The 18,116-nt window shown below is 41.3% G+C and overlaps 1 protein-coding gene across 5 annotated transcripts; it reads left to right on the top strand.

Annotated features, from left to right (window-relative positions):
* The first annotated feature begins 13 nt into the window (after positions 1-13).
* On the top strand, positions 14-17,741 carry LOC144689428 (N(4)-(beta-N-acetylglucosaminyl)-L-asparaginase). Of its 5 annotated transcripts, none has more exons than XM_078556510.1 (10): positions 14-160; positions 4,053-4,191; positions 4,790-4,946; positions 6,220-6,268; positions 8,347-8,385; positions 8,498-8,590; positions 10,006-10,017; positions 11,584-11,651; positions 12,803-12,907; positions 17,594-17,741. In XM_078556510.1, the coding sequence occupies exons 1-10, from the start codon at positions 52-54 to the stop codon at positions 17,699-17,701; spliced, it is 879 nt and encodes a 292-aa protein (XP_078412636.1). In that variant the 5' UTR covers positions 14-51; the 3' UTR covers positions 17,702-17,741. The 5 variants fall into 5 exon arrangements, with proteins under 5 accessions (XP_078412636.1, XP_078412635.1, XP_078412638.1 ...); XM_078556509.1 differs by having other exon boundaries at positions 10,006-10,015; positions 11,579-11,651; XM_078556512.1 differs by lacking the exon at positions 12,803-12,907.
* Positions 17,742-18,116: the final 375 nt, after the last annotated feature.

Below are 18,116 nucleotides of genomic sequence, written 5' to 3' on the forward strand. Positions count from 1 at the left end.
GCGGCGGGATCAGCCGAGCGGGCCAATCAACGAGCAGAGGATCGGGTTGCTATGGCGGCCGTGGGGACGTGGGCTTTTTCTCTGGCGGCGGTGGAGAGGGTGAGGCGGTTGATGGCGGCGGGGAATGGAGCCACTCACTGTGTCCAGGAGGCCATGGCAGGTGATCCCCAATCCCTATCAGAGGGACAGTGATCCGGGGGAACCTTCCACACCCATCCCAGGCCATAAACTGGGCCTCTTAACATCGCATCCAAACACAACTCCACCAACAGTGCAGCACCCCTCCCAGTACTGACCCTCCGACAGTGCAACACTCCCTCAGTACTGACCCTCCGACAGTGCAGCGCTCCCTCAGTACTGACCCTCTGACAGTGCGGCACTCCCTCAGTACTGACCCTCCGACAGTGCGGCACTCCCTCAGTACTGACCTTCCAAAGGTGCGGCACTCCCTCAGTACTGACCCTCTGACAGTGCGGCACTCCCTCAGTACTGACCTTCCAAAGGTGCGGCACTCCCTCAGTACTGACCCTCCGACAGTGCGCCGCTCCCTCAGTACTGACCCTCCGACAGTGCGGCACTCACTCTGTACTGACCCTCCGACAGTGCGGCACTCTCTCAGTACTGACCTTCCGACAGTGCGGCGCTCCCTCAGTACTGACCCTCCGACAGTGCAGCACTCCCTCAGTACTGACCCTCCAACAGTGCGGCACTCACTCTGTACTGAACTTCTGACATAACGAGGCACATCGTTGAGATCATAAATGATGCTATATATAAATGCAAAATTTTCTTTCTTTCATTAAGCAGACTTTTATTGATCTCACTGTGCTCCAAATAGCATAACTGATAATGTGTAAAAGAAATATTTGCACTTATATGGTGCTTCTCACGACCTTGGGACATGCCAAAGCAGTTTACAGCCAATGGAGTACTTTTGAAAATGGTCACTGTAATGTACAGAAATTCAAGAATTTTAGCGGCCTGAGGTGAATCAAACCAATACCACTAGCTGTGAGGTTGCACTGCATGTTATGATCCAGTTATGTGTTACAGCCTGTTCTAGTATTACAGCAATTTTTAATTTGCCCAGCCAGATGCGTGCCTGTGCATTGCTGTTGTGCCATGGGTAGGCACCAAGCAGAAGCAAGGGAAAAGTATATTTAGGAAAGAGGAAGTTGGAAGTTAAGTATTTGTCTGGAACTATTCTGAAGCCAGACCTGGATAATGTGTGTGCTTGGGGAGATATCCATGTGCAGTAGAGCAGAGATCATGTTCACAGCAATGTAAATAAAGGTTGTCAGAGTTACTACTTGTGAATCTATCGGCACACCCTTGTGGAAAGTTGTCTTTCCCATTGGTTGATTGGGCCTCTGCATCTCTTGCTGCGGATATTGTCTTTGTAGGGTGGGGATGCTGGGGGCAACAATAGCACCGTAGTTATGTTACTGGACCAGTATTCCAGAGACCAATGCCAGTGATGTCGGAGACAGGAGTGAAGAATAATCCCTTGGCATCTGGAGAATTTAAATTTAATTAGTTAATTGAATAAAAGTTAGAATCAGTCAGTAATGATGACTATTGAACTAGATTGTCAGATCAACTCATCAGGCTCATTAATGTCCTTCACGGAAGGAATTCTTTTCAATTTATCCAATTTGTGGATTGTCAATTTGAACTGAGGGAAGAGGATCAGAGTGAAGATGTAAAGATTGTGAGTTTCAAGTATCTGGGGGTCAATGGTGACAGAAGATGAAAGTATGGAAAATAAGCAATGGATTATCTCTGGCTGGAGTAATTGGAAGGAGCGCAGTGGAATGTTGTGATAGAAAAGTATTGCTGAAACTGAAAGGAAGAATCTACAAGACAGTTGTGAGACCGGCCTTGTTATATAATGCAGAAACCCGGGTAACATCAAGAAGAGAGGGACAATGTGTGGATACTCATGAGATGCGGATGCTGAGATGGATGTGTGGAGTAATGAGAAAGAACAAGATCAGGAATCAGCACACCAGGGACTCCGTGAAGATTGTGGGAGCATCAAAGAAAGTAGCTGAGAAGAGATTGAAACTGCCTGGTTATCGGTTACAGAGAGAGAGGGGGAATGTGGTGAAGTGAGAGATGGAGATGGGACTGCCAGGAAGAAGGAGAAGAACCAGACCAGAAGGAAAGAAGTGATGATGAGAGACATAATCACAGTGCAATGGGAGGAGGAATGGTGACTGACAGGAGGAGGAGGAAATGTATAAGGGTGATCAACCAGCATTGTGGCGAGCCCATGTAAAATGAGAGAAGCTAAAATGAGGAGGAGGGGGTAGGAAATCTGTTGTCCTTACCCTGTCTGGTCTGTATTTAACTCCAGACTCACAACTATGTGGTCTATTTTTAACTGCTCTCCAAAATGACTGAGCAAGCCATTCAGTTGTGTTGAAGAGGGGTGACTCACTATCACCCTCTCAAGGGAAATTAGGGATGGGCAGTAAATGCTGGCCTCGCCAGTGACACCCATATCCCATGAATGAATATTAAAAAAAACACTTGTGCCTGTAGATGGCAGTGGTCGGCTAGCTTCCTCTACTGACAATTCTGAACATGTTTCCTGAGCTATGTCCCCCAAATCCAGAGGGAAAACAGATTTATCCACAGGAGCATGTGTTTCACATCTCTGCCTTGCCCATCATACAGGAGGTTGCAATGATTTAGAAATATCTTCCAAATATAATGACATAAGAACATTTTGGCCCATCGAGTCTTTGCCAGCCCTTGCGAAGAAAAATCTAAATAGTCCCACTCCCTCTGCTCTCCCCCAAAACCCTGCAATTATTTTTCCTTCAAGTAGTTATGCAATTCTCCTTTGATAGGTACTATTGAATCTGTATGTACCATCCTAACAGGCAGCTTGTTCCAAATACTTGTGGTGCAAAAATATTTTTTCTCGGGTCATCTCCGGTTCTATTTGCCAATCACCTTAAACATGTTCCCTCTGATTAGCGACCCTTCAGCCATTGGAAACAGTTCTGCTTTATTTACTCTATTGAAGCCCTTCGTATTTCAGCTCAAGAATTGTGGGACTGGCAGTGGGCACTCCCAATCCACGACACAACATGTTAGATGGCCAGTAAGATCTACCAGGCAGATGAGGCTCAAGAGGCTATTTGGCGGATGGAGTATACTGTGGGGGAAAATGTGAAGTTGTCCACTTTGGCAGGAAGAATAGAAAAGCGGCATATTATTTAAATGGAGAGAGATTGCAGAATCCTGCAGTACAGAGGGATTTGGGTGTCCTTGTACAAAAGTCAGCATGCAGGTAAAGCAAGTAATTAATTAGGAAGGCAAATGACCTTTATTGCAAAGGGAGGGGGCGGAGTTGCTACAACTGTGCTTGGAATACTGTGTTCAGTTTTGGCCTCCTTAGTTAAAGAGGGACATGCTTGCATTGGAAGCAGTTCAGAGAACATTCACTGGGCTGATTCCTGGGACGAAGAGGTTTATCTTGTGAGGAAAGGTTGAGCAGGCTGGGCCTATTCTCATTGGAGTTTAGAAGAATGAGAGGTGATCTGATTGAAAAAATATGATATTGACAAAGGGGCCTGACAGGGTAGATGTTGAGAGGATGTTTTCCTTGCAGGGAATCTAGAACTGGGGGCAGAGTTTGAAAGTGAGAGGTCTCCCATTTAAAATGGAGATGAGGAGGAATTTCTTCTCTCTGAGGATTGTCAGTCTTTGGAATTCTCTTCCCCAGAGAGCAGTGGAGGCTGGGTCATTGAACATATTCAAGGCTGAGTTAGACAGAGTTTTGATTGACAAGGGAGTTAAGGGCTACAGGGGGTCAGGTAGGAAAGGTAAGGCCACAGTCAGATCATCCATGATCTCATCGAATGGCGGAGCACCCCGAGATGTCGAATGGCCTACTCCTGCTCCCATTTCTTATGTTCTTCTGTTTCTACCAGGCCATTCCCGAGTGTTGCAGATTTTTGATAATATTTCAGGGTAGCACCCCAAACAGAAATAAAGCATATTAATAAGTGAAAGTTTCTTTCTATTTTGACTTACAGAACTAGAGAATGACAAAGAGACAGGCTGCTTTGTGGTGGGTCGTGGGGGCTTCCCAAACAAAGCTGGAGTTGTTCAGTGTGATGCTGCAATCATGGAAGGGCTACCTGGCCGTTTTGGAGCTGTAGCAGCCTTGCCCGGGTATGTGCTGGCTGTTTGATGTTGTCATTATTACTGTTAGTAGCTGTTCCCATCTTCACCAGAATTATTCACTTTTACATCATGGATAATTTAGAATCATGGAATAATAAAAGATGAGCTGAATGCCCTCCTGTGTTATATTCTCCTGGTCTACAAACCAAACTATCAGAGATTCTTGCAAAAGCCCATGTTTGAGGGGATATTTGAAACTGCACTGAAGTCTGAAGTAATTGATTGTCTAATATTTAGTTTGAGTTGATTGATTCACATGCATTGTTGTGTGTTAACATTTTGCCAGATTTCGCCACATTTGGTGTTCCTTATGCATTCGATTCACCCAGGAGTTGGGACCTTAATATAGTGCAAGCAGAAAAGTAATTCTAGTCAGTTAAACGTGTTCAGTATTGAAGATCTTTAATGCAGCACCAATTATAATGCATAATTTTTCACTTTGTGAAAACGCCACTCTGAAGTTTGTGCAGCTGTTCAATGTTGAAGTGCACATGTGGAACTAAAGAAAAGCACAAATTGCTATTAGTTGACATGGCAAATTTCTTTTATAACTCCGTTTTACCTTTGTCAATGTGTTTTTCAATAGTGTTGGTATTCCACTGACAGTGGCTCGTGTGGTGATGGATAAGAATACACATAACATGCTAGTTGGAGAAGGAGCAGCAGCCTTCGCCAAAGAACAGGGATTCAGTATTGAAGACAACAATGACATGATGTCTGAGGCAGGCTTGGATGCCTATGAGGTGATCAAACAGCCGTTAATAAATACCCATGATTGACACTCCTGCATATGATGTTTTCTGGCCAAGTTTGTAGAATTAGAACTATTGGTAAATTTTCACCAAGTGCAACTCAAAGTTTAATTTCAAGCCCCCAAAAAATTTTTATCTTCCATTTCAATTGTTGATCTAATAAAAGTCATCATGCTGCAGCTTTCTTGCTCAATTGTACATTTATTTACAGCTGGGAACATAGGAACAGGAGGAGACCATTCAGCCTCTCGAGTCCATTCCACCATTCAGTTAAATCATGGCTGATCTGTATCTTAACTCATTCTACCTGCCTTAGTTCTCTAATATTTAAAGTAATATCCTTACCTGACAAAAAATCTATCAATCTCCGTTTTGAAATTTTCAGTTGACCGCCAGCCAAAATATATTTTCCCTGTCTCCTGAGGAGTCATGGGAGTCCAGTTCCATAGACCCCGGTAATCCTTCAATACCTCACTTAATGTCTGTCCTTCATGTGAGTGTGGGAATGTTCTTTGACCAAGTGAAAAGGAATCACAGCCTTGCCTGATTGCTTCCCAACATCCAAATATATGCACTGGATAGCAGTCAGAGGTAGGTAATATGGCTAATCTTTTTAACCGTTGTTAGGACAGGATTACAGAAGACAATTGTGGCACTTTCATCAGTGCCATGGCTATGACCAGCAGATTTATATCGAGTTTACAACACAGAAATAGGCCATTTAACCCAACTGATCTACACCGGTGTTTATGCTCCACTCGAGCCTCCTCCCGAACTTCTTTATTTAACCCTATCATCGTATCCTTGTATAAGAGATTCAATCTGCAACTTTCCTCTTCTATGGCTCAGTATTACATAATTCAGTATCATTATCCTTTAAACCAAGGGGGAGCCTAATCTAATGCTAAGTAATGGATTATAATATTCTTGCGTTTATTATAATTCTCCAGCAAACCTGTCTGTATATGGCATATTCTGGATTCACACTCCAGTCCCTAACTTTCAAAGCACTTATGTATACATATTATTAACTTATATAATTGTGTACACTTGCCAAATTTATTTGCTATGCATTTGCTTTAACAGAATTCCTAGGTGGTTACAGATGGGAAATGAAAAGACACATCATTAGCTTTTCAGCAAATTTTCCAAATGCTTCCTAATTGCACTTTCAATCTTTATCAGATGGTTGAGTGTTGACATATGTTATGCTTTTTCTGTTTATTTTACATTTGGAGGTTCTTAATTGTTTCAATTTGTTTAGGAATTTTTAGAAAATCGCAAGAGTACTTCCAAAAATCATGACACTTTAGGTAAGAAATATCTTGTGCACCAAAAAGAAGAGTACTTCTATACAAGTAGTCATTTGGTCATACAGAACTTGAGTGTTGCTGAAACAAGATACATTTTTTGTCGAAGCTTTTTGTCTTGCACTCAGGACAACTCGCAAGAAAATGTCAATGTCAACGTAATGCTGACAACCAATTTAAGATTGTCAGTTGGGCTCGCAGTGTGGTGCATTTGCACGTACTGGAAGCTACAAATATTAATACGCAGGGCCCTGTTCTTTGCAGGCAGAAAGAACATGTACACACGTTGGGCCTGTTTCAGCTATACAAGATATTCGCTGGTTCATTCCTCAGGGCAATGCCTTGACCAGAGTCAAGCTGCCTGGTTTACATTTCAAACAATGCTTGCCAGTTAATTGTCAGTCACCATCGACTGGTGCATTCTCCATGGCACCATCTCTAACAATCAGAGTCCACTTGCCAACCAATCAGCACTCTTTTTTCTCATACAGTATAAATTTGTTGTTTCCCCTGACATTGGTATTTTCTTGCGAATTGTCCTGATGAGTACAAGATGAAAAACTTTTACAAAAAATATCTCTTTTTATCAGCAATACTTCTATATTCTGGTGTTTACAACTTGCAGTGAACCCTGCTTAGTTACATCAATGTTATCAAAGGGATATGGTTGCTTTTGCTAGAGACATGTTTCAAACCTTCTCATTCTGAATAAGGCTTATAGCATTACAGACTAAACCCAAGAAGGTATCCACAACGGACCTGAATCTTTAACAAACCTTGAAAATTGCAAATAGTCAAAATAGCTTCTTCTTGTCATAAAATGCAATTGCATCCAGGTGTCTGCAATAATGGTACTGATACATACATAAAACAGGCAGATATATACCATGTGACTTTTTAAATGCAATGTGTACTGCTCTTATTAAAAGAAGATCCCAGTTAATCTAGAACCAAAGCCAATATGGCACTTAGTTTCAACGAAGCCAGTATAACAAGCCTGGACAGCTACAGACTCAGTGATGTTTTTCAGTAAATGTCAAAAATGGGGGAGATGGTGGCAAAGTGGCAATGTCACTGGACTAGTAATCCAAAGATCCAGGGGACAAATCCCATTATGGCAGCTGGTAGGGTTTGAACCCGTCTGGTTCACTAGTGTCCTATAGGGAAGGAAATCTGCCATCCTTACCCGGCCTAGTCTGCATGTGACTCCAGACCCACAGCAATGTGTGGTTGACTCTTAACTGCCCTATGCAATGTTAAGTTCAAGGGCAATTAACAAATGCTGGCTTTGTCAGCAACACCCACATCCCATGGAAGAATAAAAAAAGGTAATGGAGAAAACCATTAGGGATGAAGTTGAGGCCTACCTATATAAAAGTAATCTAGTAAATGGCAACCAACATGCTTTCAAAGGGCGCAGACCCTGCCTTCCCAACCTCCTTGACATTTTCAGGAGGATACATCCCAAATGGATATTGGAAAAATCAATCATATGGTGTATCCAGTCTTCTGGAAATTCTTCAGTAAAGTTCCACATGAAAGGTTTCTCACAAACTTAAGGCACTGGGTACTTTAGGTAAAGCTCTGGGTAGCCTAAGCAATGCTCTAGGTACCCTAACTAAAACTTGGATGCTGATGAAGAACTGGCTGAATGAGAGAAAGCAGTAGGTATTATTTAGGAGTGTCATCAGGCTAGGGGTGTACATTATAAGGAATTCCCCAGGGATTAGTGCTGATCAATGTGAATGACCCAGATTCAACAATTCAAATGTAAATTGGGGGGTAGGGGTTCAGAGGGGAGGGTCTGTGTGGGTGTTGTGCGCTTGCCAGAAAATGGAGGCTGATAAAGCAGCTGAAGAATAACAGGAGGTCCAAGTCAATACTTAAAGTGAAAAGAACTGTGGCAGATGAAATTGAAGTCAGTTGAGTGGAAGATCCACACCAGGGAAAAAAAATGGGGAACAACTTAATGAATATTTAAGGAAGTGTAACACTTGCAGGAATTAGTTGCAATAAGCAAGACATCCAATTCACAAAGCCACTTTGTTTAATATGATATTTTCTGTTTTGTTTGTTATTAGGTTTGATTGTTTTGGATCATCTGGGCAATATAACTGTAGGTATGTACAATTCTGCAGTAGCTAGAAATGTATCTATCGCAGTTTGGGCTGATCCAGAAATCTCCATTGGTTTATAAATCTACTTTCAGTGGTTTTGTTTTGAACTCTTTAGGTGTATCTACTTCTGGAGCTCCATTCAAAGATCCTGGACGTGTTGGTGACTCGCCTTTGCCTGGATGTGGACTGTATGCAGACAATCGGGCAAGTTCCTTCCACAATTTAATTCTAAGACGCTGAGTGAGAAGAGTCATATCACTCGTTTACACGTTGATAAACATTTGACAATGTCTTTATAACTGAATTTGCTTGGCTTACTTTTGATTGGAAGAGATAGCTGAGTAATCCTTTTAGGATACAGTGTTGCTATGACCTAACATAAAAACAGAAAATGCTGGAAATACTCAGTAGGTCAGACAGCATCTTTGGGAAGAGAAGCAGAGGTAACGTTTCAGGTCTGTGACCTCTCTCCACAGATGCTGTCTGAGCTACTGAAACATTTCCAGCACTTTCTGTTTCCTTTCTGATTTGCAGAATCCACAATATTTTGCTTTTGTTCACATGATGATATATTATTGCGGCTTTCTAAGGGGTACCTAACCTCGTTCCCTGAATAAACAGATTAAAATGATGTCACTGTGAATTTGATATAAATTTGGAGGCCTCTTTTAATTCACCCTTGGGATGAATTAAATGCAATAAATAAATGCAAGGCCAGCATTTATCGCCCATCCCTAATTGCCCTTGAGAAGTTGATGGTGGGCTGCTGCCTTGAACCTCTGCAGTCCATGTGACGACAGTACATCTACAGTGTACTGTTTGGGAGTGAGTTTTGGATTTTGATCCAGGAACAGCGACATATTAGTTTTGACCCATGAGCAGCAATATATTAGTTTTGATCTGGGAACAACGATATATTAGTTTTGATCCAGGAACAGTGACATATTAGTTTTGCAGGGTCAACTGGGCATGATGTACCTTTATCGTACCTGGTGCGTAGGTCGATGCTGAGTGCTACATCCAGTTTTATTCTTATTCGGCTCTTCTGTAGTAGTTTTTGATGCAGCCACTTTAGGGGGCAGTTAAGAGTCAACAAGACTGCTATGGGTCTGGAATCACATGTCAGCCAAACCAGGTAAGAATGACAGATTTCCTTCCCGAAATCAACCTGGTGGTTTCATGACCATCATGACTGAGATTAGCTTTTTATTCCAGATCTATTTAATTAATTGAATTTAAATTTCCCCAGCTGCCATCCTGGGATTGGAACTCATGTTCAGAACATTAGTCAGGGCCTGTAACATTACTACTACCATTCCCTTGTACAATAAGAGGCTTTCTGTGTGGGAGGGGAAATTAGTGGACATGCTGTTTGAGCTCCCGTTTGTGACTGATTATAACATGGCCTTTACAGAGCAGGCATTGTTCTGGGGCAAGGTTACCTGCTCCCCCTCTCGACTGGAAAACACTGGTTCAAGAATTTGAAATGGGATGGAAAATGAATTTGTATAAATTCAAATTACAGTATTTCTAATTATTCATGTATTGTTTACTGGTTTGTTTTTATTTTCAAGGTCAATTGATCACAATCAGCCTTATGACAGTTGTTATTCTTACAGGCAGGAGCTGCTGCTGGTACGTGTTTCAGAAAATAAGTTGCATGGTTCATTTCTGGTCATCCATGATGCTAAAGAAACGATACCTCTTAAAGTAATTTTTGCATTGAACTTACAATATATTCACAATACTGTGTATGATTAACATCTCAAACTTGTTAGTTTTGAGAAATTGGAATAAAGCTGTTATCAGCTATTTCAGGTTTTGCATTTCTAAACTAAAATGTAAGTCTTGTCTTAAAAACAAAAGACTAGTTTACAATAGGGTTGTGTTATAAGGGATTAGATACAATCATATAGTATAGGCTGTTGTAGTTCGCACTAACTTCTTTATACTGACACTCCATTATTTGGAAGGAGAGTTGTACCATTCTACTGTCCAAAGGTTTTCAAGAAACAGCAGATACCTTGTTAATAGTTTATGGTATTTTTGGCTTTATTAAGCTGCAGTATTTCATTAAGTGGTTGAATATATAGCACTAAGTGGAAATATGTTTTTCAGTAGTTTAGATAATTATATCTACTTGGTCATTCTTGTTCAAATTTTCCCTCTCCATACTTGGGACTATTATTATTCAGTATGGACTATGCCTTCCACCCAGTTACGTGAGATTAATTTAGATATGGAAAACAATCCATCAGGAAACACTCCAAGCATCACAGGTGTAAGCGGACATGGTCATCTCCACGTTCAGTTTAATTTCTGTGATCTTCCAGGTGTTTGACTTGCCTTTAGTTTTTCTATCAAGTCCTCAGGCGATCCCACTGCCAATCACCTCCAGTAAATTAGTTTTGAAGTGCGGTCAATGTTATGTAGGTGAAATCAACAGCCAATTTTAGCAGAGCAGGATCCCACAAGCAACAAATGAATTGAATGACTATTTAATCTAATTTTGGTATCAGTTGTGCATGGAAGAACTTTTGCTGTTCTTCAAATGGTCGTCTGAGTTCTTTCACAACCCACCTGCACTGTGAGACAGAGACAAAAACAGAAAATGCTGGGAAAACTCAGCAGGTCTAACAGCATCTGCGGAGAGAAATACAGAGTTAATGTTTCAAGCCTGCATGACTCTTCTTCAGAGCTAAAGAGAAGTGAAAGTGTGATGAAACTTATACTGTGTAAGGGGGTGGAGCAGGTGAAGCTGGATAGAAGGCCAGCTATAGGTGGGGGCAAAGGAGAGACAGAGTCTGGGACAAAGACAAATCTCTTTGAGACAGAGATTTGGTTTAACATTTCATCCAAAAGATAGCACCTTTGACAGTCCAGCTGTTCCTCAGTACCCCACTGGACTCTCAACCTAGATTATGCGTTGAAGTTATGACAGCGACATGAGCACATGGTCTTCTGTCTTAATTGACACTAGGCTCAGTTCCTGCCCCCTGAATAAGATGTTTTGCTTCCATTGGTAACTAATAAAAACTGGAACAGCAGTTTTAGGTGATCCACCATGCTATTACATCTTATTTTTCAGCTGCAGGATGATAATGTGGATATGTTAAAAGTTTAATGCAGGCTATCATTTCAATTCAATGTTCTCAAAAATGTCATTCAAAAGAATATATTTTGTCTTCTTTTCAATTGGAGCCACTGGTGACGGCGATAAAATCATGTGCTTCTGCCCTAGTTTCCATGTGGTTCAACTCATGAAACAGGTAATATGTTTGGGGACATATTTGGAAGTTTTATGTGAGCTTGTTTTTGTGTTTTCATTAAATAAGTAAGCAACTAAAAGAGTGAGTTATTCAGTCGAGCCATCCCAAAGATGTTACAATCTTTAGGAATGCCAGCAGCAGCAGCAGATTGAATTCATGTTGTTTGTTCACTGCAGAAACTTTGGGCTGAATTTTACCGGCTCCCACGAGGCAGTGAGAGCTGGTAAGATGGGGAGCAGTGTTGGATTGGCTTCCCAAGCATGTCCTGTCGTCAGGGAACTTTACTGACGCTGGGACCAGAATCTGACAGGCCACCCACCCCAAGGAGGTGGGCAGCTAATTTACGCATGTAAAGGCCCTATTCAGGGCCATTTCACTGTGCCGGTGACATTTTCTCAAGTGCTAACGGTGCATTGACCCCCTGCTACACGAGGAGGCCGCCAGCTAAATGGAGATAGACTCCCAACAGCAGCTTGGGGTCTAAGGTTTCTTGAAGCCAAAAGGGGGCTGTGGGCAGGGAAGGCAGCCCACGCAGTCCCAGCGATTTCAGTACTTGGCCCTGGGATTTTTCTTTTTTACACTTTTTTTTTTTGCCTACCTTCTGTAGGCCGCAGGGCCCCTATCTGCTTCAGCATCACTCCTGGTGGCACTGCTGAGCTGCCAGCCCTCTGATTGGGTCAGCAGTTCAAGACGGCAGCCACTTAATTGGCGGTCGCCCATAAAATTCAGGTGCAAGTCCCACCAGCTGCCTGTGCATGATGGCGACATGCACTGCCTGCTGATGTTGAGCCTCCACCCGTTTGGTAAAATTCTGTCCTTAATTTCATTGCTTTGTTCTTATTTTTAATGTTAACTGTTAACATTTCTAATACCACATTACCTTGTGGTGGGTTTCCCTAAATGAACATTGTTGCTTGAGTTTGCTGCTACTTTTTAATAAACTAATCATCTTTTCTTCATTAATATAATTTTTTCCATCCAATTATAATGTTGCACACATCTCGTTAAAACACATCAATCGGTCACTCAATATTAGCGTTTTTCATAATTTGCATCTATTTGAAACTTTCAGAATTACTGTGCTTTCAGGATTGCAATTTCCGAACAACATTGCATTATGTGGGAATTAATTTTTCTCTCAATCTCCACAGGGGCTTTCTCCTGCAGATGCGTGTCAGTCTGTAATTCAGGATATTTGCCACAGGGTAGGAAAGAAAGACATCTTTGAAATTGGGCTCATTGCATTGAATATGAAGGTACCTACGATAGCTCCTTCAAGTTTTAAAGTTTGTATAAAAAGCTCACAGGCTAGCGACCGGAGTGAGAACTCAGGCTCATACTTTCCTCTCAAGTCTCAGGATGTTTAAGGCAATTGAATCAGGCTTAATCCCACTCCTCTGAGCTCAGCATGGAGTGGAGATTGAACCCTGAACCTTCCCTTTCTGGTTTCAATCAGATTATGCAGTGCATTGCTGGATGAGCGAGTGAGAATGCTTCCAAAAGATTGAATTTAAACTCTGAAAAGCTACAGTTCGTATCAAAATTCATATTCATTGTATGGAGTTAGATGTAACCAACAGCATATCTTTAGAATGATTGGAGTGATCTTTATTAATCTACCTTTGAAGTGACATTAACACATTGCTGAAATCTAATCCATTTAAATCCACATAAAGCATTGACTGAAAACCTTTGTTAGAATATGTACTAGCAGAACACTGTAATAGCCAGATGGCATTTCATGTCAACATTATATATTATTGTTCTGCATGATTGTGTCTGCAGTGCACGATGTCACACTGAGAACTGTTAAATGAATGCCGTATTCGGCAAGAACTTAACAAAATGCTCACTTGCTCTAACACTAGTAACGGTTGGTTAGAAGCTGGAAATGCAAAAACAAATTTCAGAGGTGTTCTCAGAACCACAGAATTGTTACAGCGCAGGAGGAGGCCATTTGGACCATCATGTCTGTGCTCTCTGTAGGAGCAGTTTACCCAGTGCCATTCCCCCACCTTCTCCCCATAACCCTGCACATTCTTCATGTTCAGATAATAATCCAATTTCCTTTTGAATACTTCGATTGATCCTGCCTCCACCACACTTTCAGGCAATGCATTCCAGACCCTAACCACTCGCTGTGTGAAAAAGTTTCTCCTCATTTCGCCATTACTTCTTTTGCTTATTACTTTAAATCTGTGCCCTCTTGTTCTCGATCTTTCCACCAATGGGAACAGTTTCTCCCTATCTACTCTGTCCAGACCCCTCATGATTTTGAAAAGCTCTATCAAATCTCCTCTCACCCATCTCTTCTCAAAGGAAAACAGCCCCAACTTCTTCAACCTGCCTACGTAACTAAAGTTCCTCATCCCTAGATCCATTCTTGTGAATCTTTTCTGCACCGTCTCTAATACCTTCACATCTTTCCTAAAGCATGGCTCCTAGAACTGGACATACCATTCTGTATGTAAAATTTTGGTAGCTTTCTACAGAGGTGGCGTGGTGGTTATTTAATAGAAAGATTATTTTTATAGTTAACCAAAGGATATAATATTAGGCAAGATTGTTTTTGCTGAAGGATTACTTTGGGCAGGTGGAATATTTTTCTGATATCATCGCTTTCAGGTTTCATTTTGTTTTAGTATTCTCTGATGGTAGAAAATACTCCACTTACTGCAAAGTTATTAACTGACCATTTATCAGATTTACTTTATTAAGGGAAGTGAGGGAGACTGATTCTCAGTAGCCCTATGAGAGTTTGAAGAACGAGGATTGCTAGGAGCATTTAACAGGCAGTGGTCACATACGAGGAGAAATGTTTTGTTTGCCTTTGAAAATGCTGTAAATATCTGAAATGGTTATTTAATTTTTTTAGAAGGCTTTGGGGGGGGTGCTGGAAAAACCTAGTGGCTAGTGAAATAAATGCAGAGGCAAGTGAAGTACATGCAGTACTTGAGCACTCTTGTTGCCTGGCAATGAGGAGATAATGCCACTTGAGGTGGTTTCTGAAAAGTGTCTGTTTCCCTCTCTGGGGCATTCTCCCCAAAGTACAGCAATGCAGTTTACCAGAAAAGGCATAGTGAGCACCCGTGCTCCATGAATAATGCATGGGATTATTTTACTTCCTTCACAACAACAATAACTTGCATTTATACAGCATCCTTAATGTGGTAAAAACATCTAAAGGCGCTCCACAAGAACAATTATCAAACAATGAGCCACACAAAGCGATATTAGGACAGGTGGCCAAAAGCTTGGTGAAAAAGATAGGCTTTTAGGAGCTTATTAAAGGCAGAGAGAATTCCAGATCTAAGAGTCCAAGCAGCCAAACCACAGGAAAAGACCAGACAGGGGCAACTTGGTTTAATGTCTCATCTAAAAACGCAGAGCCTCCGACAATACAGCGCTCCCTCCATGTCATCCTACATTATGTGCTTAAATAAATAAGGGTAATTACAAAGGAATGAGGGCAGAGTTGGCTGGAGTGGACTGGGAAAGGAGTTTAGCAGAAAAGACAGTTGATGAACAATGCCAGATGTTTAAGAAAATAGTTCATAACTCACAACAAAGATACATCCCAGTGAGGAAGAAGGATTCTAGGAAGGGGATAAACCAACCGTGGTTAACCAAAGAAGTTAAGGATAGTATCAAATTGAAAGAAAAAACAAACAATGTGGCAAAGATTAGTGGTAAGCAAGAGGATTGGGAAAGTTTTAAAAACCAACAAAAAATGACCAAAAAAAATAGAGGGGGAAAATAAACTTTGAGGGTAAACTAGCAAGCAATATAAAAACGGACAGTAAGAGCTTCTTTAAATATATAAAAAGGAACATAGGTCTCTTAGAGAACGAGGCTGGGGAAATAATAATGGGGAACCAGGAAATGGCAGAGGAGTTGAATAAATATTTTTCATCACTCTTCATGGTAGAAGACACTAATAGCATCCCAAAAATACTAAATAACCATGGGGCAAAATGGGGGCAGGAAATAAATACAATAACTATCACTAGAGAAAAAGTACTAAGGAAACTAATGGGGCTAAAGGCCGATAAGTCCCCTGGACCTAATGGGTTGCATCCAAGGATATCAAAGGAAGTAGCTACAGAGATAGTGGATCCACTGGTAGTAATCTTCCAAGGATCCTTAGATTCTGGAAAAGTCCCAGAGGATTGGAAAACTGCCAATGTAACACCCTTATTCAAAAAGGGGGAGGAGGAGAAAAAAACAGGTAACTATAGGCCAGTTAGTTTAACATCTGTCATTGGGAAAATGTTAGAGTCTACTATAAAGGATGTAATAGCAGAGCATTTAGTAATGCAGAATCTAATCAAGCAGAGTCAGCATGGCTTCATGAAGGGGAAATCATGCCTGACAAATTTATTAGAACACTTTGAGGAGGTAACAAGCAGGATAGATAAAGAGGAATCAGTAGATGTAATGCATTTGGATTTCCAAAAGGCGTTCGATAAAGTACCACACATAAGGCTACTTAATAAGATAAGAGCCCATGGTGTTGGGGGTAGTATATTAGCATGGATAGAGGACTGGCTAACCAATAGAAGACAGAGAGTTGGGATAAGGGGAGCATTTTCAGGATGGCAACCTGTAACTAGTGGAGTGCCACAGGGATCAGTGCTAGAGCCACAATTATTTACAATATATGTTAATGACTTGGATGAGGGAAGTGAATGTACTATTGCCAAGTTTGTGGATGACACAAAAATAGGTGGGAAAGCAAGTGGTGAGGATGACTAAGAGTCTACAGAGGGATATAAACAGGTTAAGTGAGTGGGCAAAAACTTGGCAGATGGAATATAATGTGGGAAAATGTGAGGTTATGCATTTTGGCAGGAAGAATAGCGGAGCTGAATATTATTTAAATGGAGAAAGACTGCAGAAGGCTGCAGCACAGGGATTTGTGGGCCCTTGTGCATGAATCACAAAAAGCTAGCATACAAGTTCAGCAGGTAATAGGGAGGCAAAGGAAATAGAGTATAAAAATATGGAAGTCTTGCTAAAACTATACAAGGCACTAGTTAGACCACACCTAGAATACTGTGAACAGTTTTGGTCCCCTTACCTAAGGAAAGGTATACTGGCATTGGAGGCAGTCCAAAGAAGGTTCACTAGGTTGATCCCGGGTACAGAGGAATTTTCTTATGAGGAGAGGTTGAGTTGGTTGGGCCTGTACGCATTGGAGTTTAGAAGATTGAGAGGCGACCTTATTGAAACATATAAGATTCTTAGGGGGCATGACATGATAGCTGTTGAGAGGTTGTTTCTCCTTGTGGGATAGTCTAGGATCAGAGGGCATAATCTCAGAGTCAGGGGTCACCCATTTAAGACATGGATGAGGAGGAATTTCTTTTCTCAGAGGGTTGTTAATCTGTGGAATTCTGTACCACAGAGGGCTGTAGAGGCTGGGTTGTTAAGTATATTCAAGGCTGAGATCGACAGATTTTTAATCAGTAAGGGAATCAAAGATTTTGGGGAAAGGCAGGAAAGTGGAGTTGAGGATTATCAGATCAGCTGTGATCTCTGAATGGCGGAGCAGGCTCGATGGGCTGAATGGTCTACTTCTGCTCTTACGTCTTATGGTCTTATAGAGTGGGGCTTGAACCTGTAAGTTTCTGATGCAAAGGAGCAAGTGTTTCCACTGAACCTGGCTGAAACTCAGTGATGTATTTGCAGCTCCACAATATGTTTCATTTTAGTCATTCTTTTCTAATCACCAATAAAATACATTAAAGCAGAATACTCTGTTTACCACAATCAATATGTCCATTCTTGAAAGGACCATTTAAAGGAAAGAATGCACTTGTATTTATATATCACCTTTCACAGTCTCAGGACATCCCAAAGTGATTCACAGCTCATTTTTGAAGCGAGGGATATTCTAAGAAGCAATGATGCATGTACTAAGCTGTTTATTTTTTACACAGGGTGAAGTTGGAGCAGCTTCAACTGTATCTTTTCCGTATACGTTCTGGGCTCGTGGAATGGAAGCAGCAGAACAGAGACAGAGCAACCCTCATACACACATTGATTAATATCATTGCAATGATTAAAAAACCTATAATTGTTACAAAATGTTGAAGTATTTCAATGGTTTTATGGGTTAGTGCCCTGCGCCATTAAGTTAGACATGGGTTTTAAATCAAGGTGGCAGGGTTGTTGAGCTTAATTTTGAGGTCCAAGTGCTGGAGTTGAAAATGGTTAGAAAACTGCTCTTTTTTCCTTTTGTACATTTTTTTTAAAAGTCAGTTCCAGTCAGTTTTAGAACCTACTAATTTTTTTCATGTATTGAAAATCAAGCTATCCAGACTGTTGAGATGCCTGATATAAAAGCCCCTGCTTTGAATGACAAGAATGTAAGAAGATAAGAAATAGAGTCAGCCATGCAGCTCCCCTAGCCCCCCTAAGCCATTCAATAAGAGTGTGGCTGACCTTCTGCTGAAACTCGAC

Source organism: Cetorhinus maximus, chromosome 14, assembly GCF_964194155.1.
Source record: "Cetorhinus maximus chromosome 14, sCetMax3.hap1.1, whole genome shotgun sequence".
NCBI lineage: Eukaryota > Metazoa > Chordata > Chondrichthyes > Lamniformes > Cetorhinidae > Cetorhinus > Cetorhinus maximus.

Bases quoted from the DNA above. Each gene is read 5' to 3' on its own strand.
- LOC144689428 (XM_078556509.1), top strand. From the start codon at position 52: ATGGCGGCCGTGGGGACGTGGGCTTTTTCTCTGGCGGCGGTGGAGAGG. The intron at 6,269-8,346 runs GTAAGAAATATC...GTTTGTTATTAG, and splicing joins CAAAAATCATGACACTTTAG to GTTTGATTGTTTTGGATCAT. The intron at 8,386-8,497 runs GTATGTACAATT...TGAACTCTTTAG, and splicing joins TCTGGGCAATATAACTGTAG to GTGTATCTACTTCTGGAGCT.